At 54.7% G+C, this 14,160-nt stretch overlaps 1 protein-coding gene across 1 annotated transcript in view; it reads left to right on the top strand.

Moving 5' to 3' along the window:
- Positions 1–1,084: 1,084 nt before the first annotated feature.
- CHST8 (carbohydrate sulfotransferase 8) overlaps positions 1,085–14,160 on the top strand; it is a 66,406-nt gene continuing 53,330 nt past the window's right edge. Inside the window, exon 1 of the mRNA XM_059905005.1 lies at positions 1,085–1,214. Coding sequence (XP_059760988.1) covers positions 1,085–1,214 — 130 coding nt within the window. The remainder of the gene's footprint in view (positions 1,215–14,160) is intronic.

Here is a 14,160-nt window from a genome sequence, read left to right as displayed (position 1 = left end):
CACCCCCATCTTTTTTTTTTTTTTCTTTTTCTGGCCGCACCGCGCAGCATGTGGGATCCTAGTTCCCTAGGCCAGGGATCGAACCCACGCCCCCTGCAGTGGAAGCGTGGAGTCTTAACCACTGGACCACCAGGAAAGTCCCAGGGTACCCCCATCTTGACCCACAGCCTGGCCCAACCGATGTCTCTTGGTTGGTACTGGTGTATTTGCAATTTCTTCTACTTCAGGAGGAACAAGGGTTGGGACAAGCCACGCGGGCATGCTCTGGGTCTGCAGCGGCCAGAGCAGTGGGGGTCCATCTGCAGAGACACAGCCTCTGAGCCTGGGGTCTGTCAGATCTGGGTCTGGCTGCCCCGTCTCAGCTCCAGGCCCCGGGGCTTTGAGAGCAGGGACAACCGTGATCTGGCCAGAGCTTCAGCTCCTGCAGGTGTGACTATCCACTGGAGCCTCGATCCTACCAGCCCATCTTTCAGTCTGTCAGGGAGGGAAAGCTCTGGCTGGTGGGGGTGGGGAGTCACTCAGTCCCTGCCATCCTCTGGGCCTGGGAGGCTCCTTCTCGAAGCCTCCAGTTCCGTGGAGACCCTTGTCCCCAGCACCCTGTAAACAGGAGCCAGGGCAGAGAGAGACCCAAGAGCTTTTCTGTCCAGCAGGCCAGTTGCGAGGGAGAAGGACCCAGATTCCTGCCTGGACATTGCAGGGGGGTGGCCGCTGTCCCCGGCTGTGGGTGATGGGGCTCCACCCTGGGCTTCCCTGGGCAGGAGCTGGGCAGTGTCTCTCTCCATGGTTTTTCTAGGGGTGCAGATACAGGAGACCCTGGCAAGAAGCTGGTGTCTTGGCCACAGGTGGTGACCGGGCTTCCCTTCACCTCCTTGGGCTTGAAAACGTGAAAGGGATGCACCTGAGTAAGGATGGAGGGATCCAGGATTACGCTGGTCGAGTGCGGTGACTGGGGCCCTGGGCCTCAGTGATGGACCTCTCTCTCCTCTGCTGCTCCATAGACCGTGGCCTGATGGACACCTGGTGTGGACGATGAGGGAAGAACGCGCCTCCCACACCCGAGAGGTGACCCCAGAGCGAGCCCTGGATGACCCCGCGAGCAGGAACGATGCGGCTGGCCTGCATGTTCTCGTCCATCCTGCTGTTCGGAGCCGCAGGCCTCCTCCTCTTCATCAGCCTGCAGGACCCCACGGAGCTCGCCCTCCAGCAGGTGCCAGGTGAGCCCTCACTCTCCGCCCCGCCGTCTGCTGACCCCGGCTTTCCCGCCCGAGGGGCAGGTCTCCACGCTGCTCTGGTGCCAAGGCAGGGGTCCTGGCCTCCTCCTGGTGGTCCTCAGCCTCAGTGTGGGAACACAGTGTCTGTTGTCAGACCACCAGCCTCAGGGTTCTGGCCTCTGGCCTCTGGCCTGTGCGCTCTTCTGGGGAAGGACAGACAGGCTGCCCATCTCTCAGCTGGTCATTGCCTTTGGTGTAACCCAGATTTAAGGAGGATTCTGCCACCTCTCGGGGCCTCTTCCACATGGTCTTGGACATCCGAAGATGAATGCCTTCTCCCTGAGCCCAGGCCTCCCAAATGGGACTCTGATTCTCTGCCCAGCCCTGGGGACCCCTCGAATTCAGCCTCTCCAGCCTGGTCAGGGAGGTCGGGGTACCTCCTGGCTTTGTGAAGCTGAGGTGGCTCCTGCTGGCCCGCCACCTGCTTCCTCCTAACACACTGGAGGGAAGTACCCTCCCTGACTCAGAGGTGGGGTGGCAGTGAGGGGAGAGCAGGAAGGATGGTTCTGGAGCCTCGGAGTGGACAGGATGTGGAGAGGGGAGCTCAGGCCAGGCCCCTCTTGCTGGGACACAGAGAGCACAGCAGGGCTGGAGGGCATCCGGCTCGGGGCCAAGGCCGGGGACCACTCTGCTTTGGGGTGAGAGGAAAGCGTGGTTGCCAGGCCCGAGCACCAGCGTTTCCCAGCAGTGGTCCCGGAGGCCTTGTTAGGGGAGGGTCCGTGATGACGGCCCTGTGCTCCAGGACACGAACAGAATGAAGGAGGTGTGGAGGCTGGGGAGTTAGGCAGAGAGATTCCTGCCATCCCTGCCCGCAGCCCATAGCACAGGAGTGCGGGGCATGGCACAGGGGCCCCTGGCCCTGAGTGCGGAGGGCTCTCAGGCCTGCACCCTCCTCCCCAGCACCCCCTCAGCCATGGCGCACACGCTCAGGGCAACCTGCACCCAGGCTCAGACTGGGGGCCTGTAGGCAACACGTGGAAAGGCAGAAGGAGCACGAGGAGGCCAGAGCTGGGGCCCTGGGCCTGGCAGCTGCTATCAGAGGCCCTGGTGGGAGAGGCTGATGAGTTGATTCTCTCATCACAGAGAGTCGGCTAGAGGCAGCCCAGGCGCTGGGTCTCCAGGAGGCAGTGGGTGAGTCACTGGGGCTGACCCACGCTTGGGCCGGACCCTCCTAGAGGGTGGCCGTCGAAGGTGGGTCTGGCTGCTTCCTGGCTTCTGAAGAAGCAAAAGCAGGGGCCCACGACCGAGCTGGTCCTCTGCGGAGACTTTGCAGCCTCACGTGAGCCCCAGAGTGGCCGGCTCACTGTGTCAGCGGAACCGGGGTCCACAGGCAGCGCCAGCAGGGGCGCTAAGAGTTGGTCTCTGCAGTTGTGGGTTATATATGCAGAAGCGAACTCCCAGAAAAGGGCCCTCAGACAGGGCTTGGGGTTAATGGCACCGTGTATCCTCGGCACAGGTCTTGGTGAGTGCGTGTGGTTGGAGCACACGTGGACAGGATCTGCGTGTCCAGTGTCTGCGCTCTATGGGACGAGCCTGGGAGAGAAGGCATGAGTGTGTCTGCGGTGTCCACCTGGGTATCCCATCCGTGGTGTCCTCTGGGGACAGGTGTTATTTTCCTGGGTGGGCTCGGGGTCTGGTGGCCACGACACACACACCCCACCGTGCTGTAGCAGCTGGCAACGCAGAGCCCTTGCCCCTCATGTCTTCTGCAGACGTGGATTCCTGTCCCGCCCGCCAGCCAGCACTGCCTTGCACAGCTGCCCCAGTGCACGCACTTGCAGATCTCCTTGATTGCTGGTGGGGTGGGAGCCCACCGGATGGCTGGGGTTTCTGGGGTGGGGTGGAGTGGTGAACAGGAGAGGAGCATGGAGCCTTAGCTGGCAGGGTGTGTAGGATGGCAGGAAGCTGAGGTTCCCCTCCCGCTGCAGCCGGGGATGGCAACGGCCTGGCAAACCCAGGCAAGGAGCACACTTGGGTCTTGAGCTCCCTTCCTCGGGCTGTAGATGGAGCGGGACCACCCCCTCGCCACATGCCAGGTGATGGGCAACCTGGACGTCCTACGGAAATCACATCAAACACAGTCATAAAACCTTAAGTAATGCTTACATTACTTTCCCTGAGCAAAGTGTTCCTGACACAGGCTGTTTGTGTTGATTTGTTGCTATTCATTTATTCTTTCCCTGTACTTCTCACAGCAGCCTAATTGTGATTCGGTACCAAGAAAGCAATATCAAAGTAATTTTCCACAACATTAGTTACAATTTTCTTCTGATCTTTCAAGTGAAACAATCCCATCCTGTTGGCTTCTTTGAGCATATAAACCTTGATTACATTTATCTGTTGGAAACCAGTACTTACAAAGTGTATGTATCCAGTTGCATGGGTGGGTGGCCCCAAGGGCCCTGGACAAGTCAGGATTTCTACCCACGGGAGGTGTGGATGTGTGGGGTCTGCCCTGTCATCCGGATCAGGCAAGGCCGATGGTGGGGGACACCTTCAGAGGAAATTCCACACGGGCTACTCTGGCTTTCCCAGCAGCAGAAACTTCCCTGGGAATGGAGTGTCTCGTATCTGCTGTTGGTGGCACTGATCAAGGTGGAAGGGGGAGGGTGGGCAGGTGAAGATCCAGAAACAAGCTTGAGGAGGCAGGCAGAGCCTTTAGTTGTTTGTGGTCCCTTGGGGTTGGGGGTGTCCTTCAGATTTCTCCCATGCAACTACCAGCTGTTAAAAGCACCTGAACTTCTCAGAGACCAGTCAGCAAATCTCACCTGCTTTGTGCATTAGATGCAATCCTATGGGGCTGCCAACTTTTGTAAACCAAGCGATATTTTCCAAAATGTTTGCTATATTTAAAATCAAACCTCCTGGAACATAAATCACTGCCGGTTAACCTACCTTCATTCTAAGATTAGATTTTCTTGGGTATCAGAGAAACCACCTATCCTACTATTTTTCAGTCTCCAATATTGCCAGGCTCTGAGGCCTCAGGAAACTCACTTCTTGACCTAGGAGACTACACTTGCCCCTTCCTTAAGTGGAAGAGAGCAGACCAGAACCGGGAATAACACATCCCAATGTGCTGGCCCTGGGGGTACAGAAGGTACACTCCATATGTGTGTTTGGGCACACTGACTTTTTATGAGCTGCCTGTCTTTATGAACTTTGTATTATGGAGAGCTTGGAACACACACAAAAGTAGATTAGCATAGTGCAATGAACCCCATGCACCCAACACCCAGTAGCCTCAAGAGGGCCCCATCCACAGCCCCATCCACTTCTCTCCTTTTGAAGCATATACCATATGGCCTATCAATTCAGCCATCAATTTTTTTTTTAATTGCTATTGGAGTATAGTTGATTTACAATGTAGTGTTAGTTTCTGCTGTACAGCAAAGTAAATCAGTTATACACATACACATATATCCAGTCTTTCTTTTTTTTTTTTTAATTATTTTTGGCCTCGCCACACCTCATGCGGGATCTTAGTTCCCCGGCCAGGGATCGAACCCGTGCCCCTTGCAATGGAAGCACAGAGTCTTAACCACTGGACCACCGGGGAGGTCCCTATCCACTCTTTTTTAGGTTCTTTTCCCACGTAGGTCATTACAGAGTATTGAGTAGAGTTCCCTGTGCCATATAGTAGATTCTTATTTTATCTACTTTATATATAGTAGTGTGTCTATGTCAATCCCAGTCTCCCAATTTATCCCTCCCCCCTTGCCCCGCTTTACCCCCTGGTAACCATAAAGCCATAAATATTTCAATATATTTCTCAGTTTAAAAGATAAGAACTCTTTTTTTTTAACATTCAACAGTTCTTTAATCTCACCAAATGACCAGTGTTCACATTTCTAGTTGTCCCACAAATATCATAAATACCTTTATTTCCAATTTGTTCTATCCAGTATCCAGATAAGGTCCACATGTCGCAGTTGGTGGATGAGTCATTTAAGTCTCTCTCAGTCCATAAGAGGCCCTGCACATCTTTATTTCTCTCTTGCTATTTATTGGAGGAAACTGGGTCACAGGTCCTGTAGGTTTCCCGCAGCTGGGATTTTTGCTGATCGTGCCTGTTTGGTATAGCTCAGCACAGACTTCTGCTCTTCCTATTCCCTATAAATTAAGTCAATTTAGCAGCTTGATCAGATGCAGGTTGGTTTCTTTTTCTTTTTTCTTTTTTTTTTTGGCAAGAATTCATGTGTGGTCCTATGTTCTTCCGTTGGGAGACGCACGTCTGCCCGGCTTTCTTTTGGGATGTCAGTTAGCCACTGACCCTGTGCCTAGACCGTTCATTCATTTGGGGCTGTACAATGTGATGTTCTTTTTTTTTTTTTAATTATTTATTTATTTTTGGCTGTGTTGGGTCTTCGTTGCTGCGCGTGGGCTTTTCTCTAGCTGCGGCGAGTGGGGGCTACTCTTCGTTCGTTGCGGTGCACGGGCTTCTCATTACGGTGGCTTCTCTTGTTGCGGAGCACGGACTCTAGGTGCACAGGCTTCAGTAGTTGTGGCATGTGGGCTCAGTAGTTGTGGCTTGCAGGCTCTAGAGCACAGGCTCAGTAGTTGTGGCGCATGGGCTTAGTTGCTCCGCGGCATGTGGGATCTTCCTGGACCAGGTATCGAACCCGTGTCCCCTGCATGGGCAGGCGGATTCTTAACCACTGTGCCACTAGGCAAGTCCAGCGATGTTCTTTTTTTTTTTAATTTTTTAATCTATTTCTTTAAATTGAAGTATAGTTGATTTACAATGTTATGTTAATTACTGCTGTACAACAAAGTGATTCAATTATACATATATATACATTCTTTTTTTAAAATATTCTTTTCCATTATGGTTTATCATAAGATATTGAATATAGTTCTCTGTGCTATACAGGAGGACCATTCTGTATATAAAAGCTTACATCTGCTAACCCCAACCTCCCCCTCCATCCGTCCCCCAGCCCCCTCCCCTGTGATGTTCTAAATATTATCATTCCTTCTTCATTCTTTTAAGTGGGATGGATTTTGTTTTAATGGGGTGAAGCGAAGCATTGTAAGTGACCCATGAAGCCAAAGTGAACAGTGGATTGATTGGCTTATTCACTGATATATTTTAAAACTGTGACCTTATGATACAGATTCTGTTGCTGGCACACTACAAATAGGTGTTTTTGTTTTTTGGGGTTTTTTTTAAATGTTTGGTTTTGGCAGAGTGGATTTCCTTAGAGTGAGCCACCCCACGTTTTAGTGAAGTAGCTCTTTGCTTCTTCCAAAGCCATGTAGCTGTGATGGGGGGGGGGGTCTCTGGGGACTGAGGCCAGTGCTGGGGTGCCGAGGGGAAAAGGCAGCCACAGTGATGGCTCAGCGGCCCCGAGTGCAGACAGGACAGCCTCTGATGACTTGTTGGTCCATAACCAGGCCCCAGGGCATCCAGGAATAATAATAATAACAGAAGTTTACCACGTGCCAGGTCTTGTGCTAAGCCCTTTAGATGTTTTAATGCATGTAATTCTTATAATAAATGAGGTCCTGAGACTTACAGGATGGACACGCAGAAAACACTGATGGGGGGCTAACGCTCCCAGCCACTCACTGCGTGCCCACCACTAAGACAAGCACTTCACAAGTACTTAGCACTCATTTAATACTTTCGGAACCCCCTGAGTTAAGTACTGTTACACCATTTGACAGACAAGACGCCCGAGGTAAGAGAGGTTACAAGCTGTGCCCAGGGCCATAAAGCTCTGGGCTTCAGAGCCCGGATTCATCCTTAGGCAGCGGGCTGTTGCCCGCGGCACCTACTGCCTTCCCAACAGCAGTGATGCTCGCTCGGGCTGGCCTGTCTGGTCCCAGAGCAGAACCTGGCAGAGAGAAGAGCGTGGATCGAAGAGGCATGAGAGAATGTGCGTGGGAAGAGCTCCCAGTGCATTAGGGGCTGGAGTGAGACCCGGGGATCCAGACTAGTGGCCGAAGACACAGCCAGGTGCTGGGCCCCGTGAGCCCTTGGAACATTGCAGGGAGCGAGCCTTTGCTGCAGGCTCAGCAGGAAAGCTCTGGGGATTCTGAGGGTGCAGTGGCCATCAGAGAGCCCACTCCAGTGACTGCATGTCGTGGACCTGTGGGCAGGAGCAGAGGAGGAGACCACAAGTATAAGGAGAGTGGCTGGGAGGGGTTGAGTGAGGCTGGAAGAGATGGCAAGGCCTGGGGCAGGCAGGCAGGGACTGGAGAGGTGGTTCAGGGCCATCATGGGGTCGGCAACCCCAGAGTTGGTGACCACATGGGTGGGAGGATGAGGAGGGTGAGGAGGGCAGCCGTCAGGGTTCAGGGTGACTCTAGCTCAGAGTGTCTGTCTCTGGTAGATGGGGGTTAGGGTGCCAGTCACCGAAGCAGACACTTCAGACAGGGAGTGGTCAGAGGAGGGAGCTGGAGACCACATGTTCTATTTTGGGCAGATGGCATCTGAGATGCTGGGCAGGGTGTGTGGAGTTGCACTGTGACTCCTCCACCCAGGGTTCCAGACTCACAGACCACAAGAACGGGCGAGAAAAGCAGGAAGCTCCCACCCTGCCCATCCCTCCTCCACCGGCATCTTCATTCACGCAGGTCACACACTCACTCCTTCGCTCTCACACACCCGAGGGCAAGGTCCTGGCTGGAGGAGTCGGGAGGGCTTCCTGGAGGAGGGGGGCTGTGGACTGCTTGTTGGCCTTCTCCAGGGCACAAGAGGTGACAAGATGCTGACCTCCAGCAGAAGCAGTGAAGTGGATTTGGATGAGACTCAGTGGGAGCCCGTGGTCTCCCTCCAGAGTGCATGATGCTAAGTATTGTGCCCAATATCTCACAGTTAGAAACGAACAGAGCCAGAATTGACTCAGAAATTGACAGAGCTCCTGCTTTGGTCCCCTGGAGGCAGGGCTGTGTTGGCTGGAGAAAGCGTGGCCCTCACTCTCGGTTCCATGGTTACCAGGGACACATGGCCCTGCCTGTGCCAATGTGCAGGGGTCAATGTCAGAGGGTTTGTCTTGTTCCTACAATGACTGTCTTTCTCCAGGTGTGACCCCTTGTAGCCCTGAGACACCACCAGGCCAAAAGCCCTGGGTGAGCCAGGGCCACAGGGGTAACTGCTGAGACGCTCTCAGCAGCTCACCCACGTGAGGGTGATGGAATAACCATAAGCACGGTGGCCGTCCCTCCTCCCCCTTCTCTGGGCAAGGTGGCCTTGGGGTAGGGGCAGCCTGCTGGAGCCGGTGTGCCTAAGCCCACGCTCCTTCCCCGGCCAGGGGAGCCAGCCCCTCCAGTTTCCATGGAGCTGTCTGCTTTGCCCGGGCAGGTAGGTTTTACTAGAATCCTCTCGAGTCTGTCTCCTGAAACCTTTTTCTAACAGCATTGTGGAACATCATATATATTTCCTACAACCCTTGTGAAACTGACACCTCCTTGTTGTGACTGTGAATATCAGAAGTGACATGTAATTGCAGTGATCCATCCTGTTAAGTAGCTGGCAATATATCATTGCAAAATCAGCAGGGCTGGGACTCTCAGAACCCAGTGTTTCTAAACAACGCACCTGCAAGCGTGTGTGTTCAAACGGTCTTCGCCAAACGCCGCCCAGGGCTCACGAAGGCTGCCTCACCTGCCTCGCCTCGCCTTGCTATGACCACAGCAAAGAAAATTTAACTCTGGTTAAAGCCACCCACTGAGTTTTCGGTTCTCTGGAATGCCGGCTCCTTGTCACAGAACGCACTGGGTTCTCAAAGTCAGGGCTGCGGTCAGGATGCTTGTAGCGGTGGTCCTTCCAAGCGTGGCCCTGGGGCTTCCTGTCCCCCCTTTCCTCAACTCCAGAGTGGCTTTGTGGGGGGTTCTTTCTGGTGCCACAGGGCGGGCAGTGAGCTGGGCCAGCCCAGCCATCACTGTGCCAGCCTGGGGAAGGGAACTGGTGGGGTCAGTGCGGACGATTGGAGGGTTGGGGACCAGGGGTGGCTAGAGCCCATGGCACGATGGCTGAGCCCTGCCTTGGTCAAGTGGGAGCACTGAGGCAGGGCCTACACATGTCAAGGGCACCACTCACACTGTGTTCTAGGCTAATTCCAGGGTAGTGTTGATTTCAACTGTGGTGTGAAGGGCGCCCCCTGGAGCTGTGCAGAGGACAGTACTGATGGAGGGGCAGACATGGGACCTCCAGGGCAATCAGACAATAAGTGCCAGAAAGGGGGGCCATGTCAGAACACGCAGCCCTCAAGTGTGGGCACCAGAGCCCAGGCGGGCTGGTAGGCCCTGGGGGGTGCTGGTTTTGGAGCCTTCTCTGAAGTCTGCTTTGGGGGGAGGACCCTCACAGAGCCCTCCCTGGGACGCCCTGACCTCAGGAGTGTCCACTGCGGGCCCGTCTGCAGTGGAAGTTACTCTGCCCCCATCCTCTCTCACCTGAGACACCGCCCCGGCCTGCAGCCCCCTGGCATCTGCTTCTCTGCTGTGGCCCCCATTTCCTGGGCTCCTCCCTCCCCACTGCGGAAGACACCCTGGAGGCCTCCAGCTGGAGCCTCACTTTTCCTTTGGTGCGTTAGAATATGCTAAGTGAAAAATAATGAGCATGTAGGAACTAATAACAGGAATCACCAAATTAAATTAGGAAACAGACATCTTATCACTGTAATCTGAAAACTGATATTAATAGAAAATGGTCCCAGCATTGTTATGCTAAATGTTCCTAGGGGTGGAGAAAGTAAAAAGGAGAGCAGAACGGAAAATGGGGACAATCGTATCCAATAAGAGCAAGACATGTTTTAAAGGAACTAAAGTAAAATGCTAAAAATAGAATACAGGGTCACTCTGAGGCTCTAATGACGTACTGGACAAAGATGCCTTTGAAAACCACAGAGCTCCACACACGTGTACGATGATAATTTTTTAAATGAGACAATGTGATTAAGCTTCAGTGTGCATGAAACCTGGTAATAGTTATCGTTCACTGGCGCCAGGCACTATCTCGGGTGCCTTTATTTCATCTTCCTTCACCCAGTGAGACGCAGGCATCATCGTCCTCAGCTTACATTCAGAGAGGTTAGGTCAGTTGCCCAAAGTCCCACAGCCAGAGTGGCCTGAGCTGGGATTCGAACCCAGATTTGCCTGCTTGCAAAGCCCTTCCGAGGCTCACTTTGCCCTCCTCACCTGTTGCTGCTGGTTAATGTCACGGTCAGCAGTTCTCGTATTTTCTGTTTTTCCACCGTCTCCTCAAAGGGCATTTCTTGCCGACAGCCAGCAGATTTCTTGGCAACCAGACTCCCTGCCCCAACCCCAAGGCTCCTCTGGCGTCTTGGTTAATAAAACCCACACAAAGACACCTTCTGAAATTACAGTGCAGCTGGGAAACTGGGGCTCCCATTGTGTCCGGGGCTGGGCGGGGCTGAGCGGCCGAGCTGGGCTGGCGGTTCCGATGCTCGTGCCGACCCCGGAAGCCCTGGTTTCAGGTTGTGTCTCCACAGCAGCTGATTGTTCCCCCCCGCCAAGCCCCCACCTGGGAGGTGAATCAGGCTCTGTTCACCTGCGACGTGAGTCACTACTCCGTGAGCCCAGAGCGGGGCTCAGGTGTGGGGTGACCCCTTTCCCATCTGCCCGGCCCAGAATGAATAGGAGGGATCCAGGGAGGAGGAGGAGGGCTCAAGATCTGTGTGTGAGATGCCCCAGAAGTACCTAGTCTGGGCCACCGCGGGGAGCACACCTGGGCCGGCATTAGCAGGGACCCCGCACCTCCCCACCTCTGTGCCCATGCACCAACCAGGCACCTTCAGTGGGGGGATGGAGGGGGAGTCAGTCACCTGACATCAGAGCCAAGCCCCCCACTCAGCGCAGGAGCTCCGCCAGGGAGAGCAGGAGGGCAGGGCAAGACTTCAATCCCAAAGTGGCACAGGGCTCTGGGGGTGGCCTCCTGCTCCGACTTGCCTCCCCACTCAGCCCCACTTGGTCTGCAGTCTCAGGGCTCTGGGAGAGAGGCTGGGGAGACAGTGAATCTCACTGCCAGCTTGGGGAAGGGTCCGGTCGGGTCCTGACATGTGTTTATCCAGGCCCTGCTCACCTTCCAGAAGTCCTAGGTTGCTAACGTGGGCAGCAGAGAAATGGTTCTCTGCCAGAACCTGGTCTAAGGACAAGGCTGTTGCTACGACTGTCATCCTTCTTCATAGCTGGTTCTTGTTTTTTTAAACCCCGAAAATGTCATGGTTGTAGTTATGACAACAGAAGTGCCGGAGGCTGATTCTGGAGGCCGATGCGGGTCCATGGTGAGGTGGGCCGATCAGGGATGCCCTCGGACCAGGCCAAGTGGAGCTCTCACCTGGGCACCGACTGCCTACTGGGTGGGCACGCTGGCCCCTCCTATTATGATGATGCCTTTCTTGTAGCCTTCGGGTCAGTGTGGGTCTCCTTCCCGAAATCTTTGCAGGAAGTTGGGTGCTCAGGCAGATCCCATCTAAGCCAGAAGCTCATCGTTACGTGTCTGCCGATGTTTTCATTGTAAAGCTTATCTCCCAGGATTTATGGCGCTACAGTTTTAACTTGAATCATGGTAGGACTCAGTGGACAATTCTCGCTTTTAAAATTTTTTATTTATCTGGGAAAAATAGCTGAACTTAAATGGGTTCCATTGTCCCCAACAACTGCTACTCAGGAGCCCCTGCGCAGCTGGCTGGCTCCTGACGGAGGGGTGAAGAGCCCCGGGGGGGGTCTTCCCATTCTCCGTCTGGGGTCCAGGCAGGAAGGTGGGGGCTGCCCCTTACCACGCCCTGCGGCCTAGCCATGGCATTTCCCAGCCCTCCTCAGCAGTCCTGAAGACCGGCCACCATAGAGCAGGCGCTCCCCGTCCAAGCTACCTGCTCACCCCAGCTTGCTTGTCCTCAAAGCAGGTCAAGGGTCCAGTCCCCGGCCAGTGGTTCTCAGCCCAGGTGGTTTCCAAGCTAGGTTGGACCGAGGGGGTGATCTGTGAACCCCTCACCACGTTTCGGTTGTGTGTCTGAATGTGCTTAGGTCCTGGGAAGAAAAGGCAGCCTGGAAGGAGTCTGGGACCCCCACCCCACCTCTCCAAAGGCTACAAGCATCTGTGGGTGCTTTCGAACTTTGCCCTCAGGGTCTGGGCCTGCCCCGCAGGGAGGGAGATAGGAAAGAGGAAGGGATGAGGGGGTATGTCAATAAAAAAAAAATGGTGTGGGGTCACCAGGCCCATCAGAAAATGTATCAGCGCAGAGCTGCCAGGGCCGGGAGACCACAGGGAACGGGGTGGGGGAGGGGAGGGGGGAACAGATGGTCCCTGGCTCCTGGGGCAGGGCCGCTGCTCAGCTCCAGCCAGGAGCGCCGTGTGGAATGCGGGCCCAGGGTGGCCAGATCCTCCTTTTTATTTTTTAGTTTTTCAAAGAAACGAGGAATCTGTAACATACAATTATATCATTTCTTCTGATTTTTAAGTGGCAGCTCAGACTTTAGAAGGTGTTTTCAGAGTTGGTTGGTCACGCTTGTCACCGCCTGTTGGTTGGATGGGCTGGAAGGAGAGGCTGTGTCCACTCTCCCGCCCTCCCTCAGGCTGAGACTTGCCCCCTCCCACCCTCCCTAGCTACTCCCCCCACCACGCCCGCCCCAGGACAGAGAGGTAGTGGGTCTCCCTGGTGAGCAGGGAACTCTTTATCTTTCCAGCCCTGGCAGGACTCACTTCAAGCCAGGCCCCAAGCGAGTCCTGGGCAGAGCTTCTCCACGTGTCTGCTGACCAACGGTGGCTTCCCAGAGCCCGAGGGGCCGCTGCCCAGTTCAGGGGGCCAGGAGCCCTGCCAGATCACTGTTCACCATTCAGGCCTGAGACCTGGGGGGCCCAGAAGATGACTGGGTAGCGGAGGTGTCAGGGAGGCAAGGGCCAGGGAGTGGCAATGACACTGGGGCTGTGAGTGGGACCCGAGAGTCCCAATAGCACCCAGGGAGTTGGCACCTGGGGGGGGGTGTTGCGGGCAGTGACGATGGTATGAGTGCCAGGTGCCTCCTGTGTCCCAGGCACTGCACTTTACCTGCTTTATAGATATTTTTACACTGAAACCTCACAGCTGCTTGTCTCCATTTTATAGATAGGGAAACTGAAGCACAGAGAGGCAAAGTCACTTGCCCAAGGTTACACAGCCAGGAAGTAGCAGTGCCTAAAGTAGAACCCAGGTCTTTGGATCCCAAAGACACAGGGTCTTATGGGTGACTCTGACAGCCACTCAGAGCTGAGACACACACTGTTGGAGGGCCAGCCTGGGGGCCTGCACACAGTGCCACGCTGATGTGTGGGGTGTACTTCATTCCTGTGTGTTGCAGACACGTTCTGGTTTGTGCATAGATCTGCTGGTGAAGGACGGGGACCTCTGTGAATGTGTGTGTGTCTGGCTCTCATCCGCGATCCTGTGTACAAGTGTGTATGTGCACAGCCATGAGGTGTGTGCGCGCCTCGGGCTCACAACTCACATGGGGAACACTTCCCACTGAAGTGTGGGGCTGGCTCCTTGGAGTGCACACTGACATTGCCATCTGCCACAAGCAGGCGTGGGACACACACAATCAGGGCCTGGGCTGGGGCAAGTGACTTGGGCACCAGGGTGGGAGTTGTCTGCGGGTTGTCACCACAGAAGTGGGTGAGGAATGAATTGCCATTCCAGCAGGAACTTGGCAAAACCAGTTATTGTAACCCCCTGCCCGCGACCGGGGCAGACCAAATAATGAAATTACATTCTTAATAGGTCAGGTCGAGTGACTGCTGCTCGAATTAGTTCCGTCCCAGAACCCAGCCAGAAGTAGCAGCAGTAATTAAAGGATTTTCTGGGCTTAAACCAAGTCTGCTTGTCAAGCAGGTACAATATACAGGGCTTGCAAAATGTGTGTGGGCCTTGTCCCTTCCTGGGGACTG

Source organism: Balaenoptera ricei, chromosome 19, assembly GCF_028023285.1.
Source record: "Balaenoptera ricei isolate mBalRic1 chromosome 19, mBalRic1.hap2, whole genome shotgun sequence".
Classification (NCBI taxonomy): domain Eukaryota; kingdom Metazoa; phylum Chordata; class Mammalia; order Artiodactyla; family Balaenopteridae; genus Balaenoptera; species Balaenoptera ricei.
Note: the sequence above shows the minus strand (reverse complement) of the source record. Positions and strands in the feature narration are given on the sequence as shown.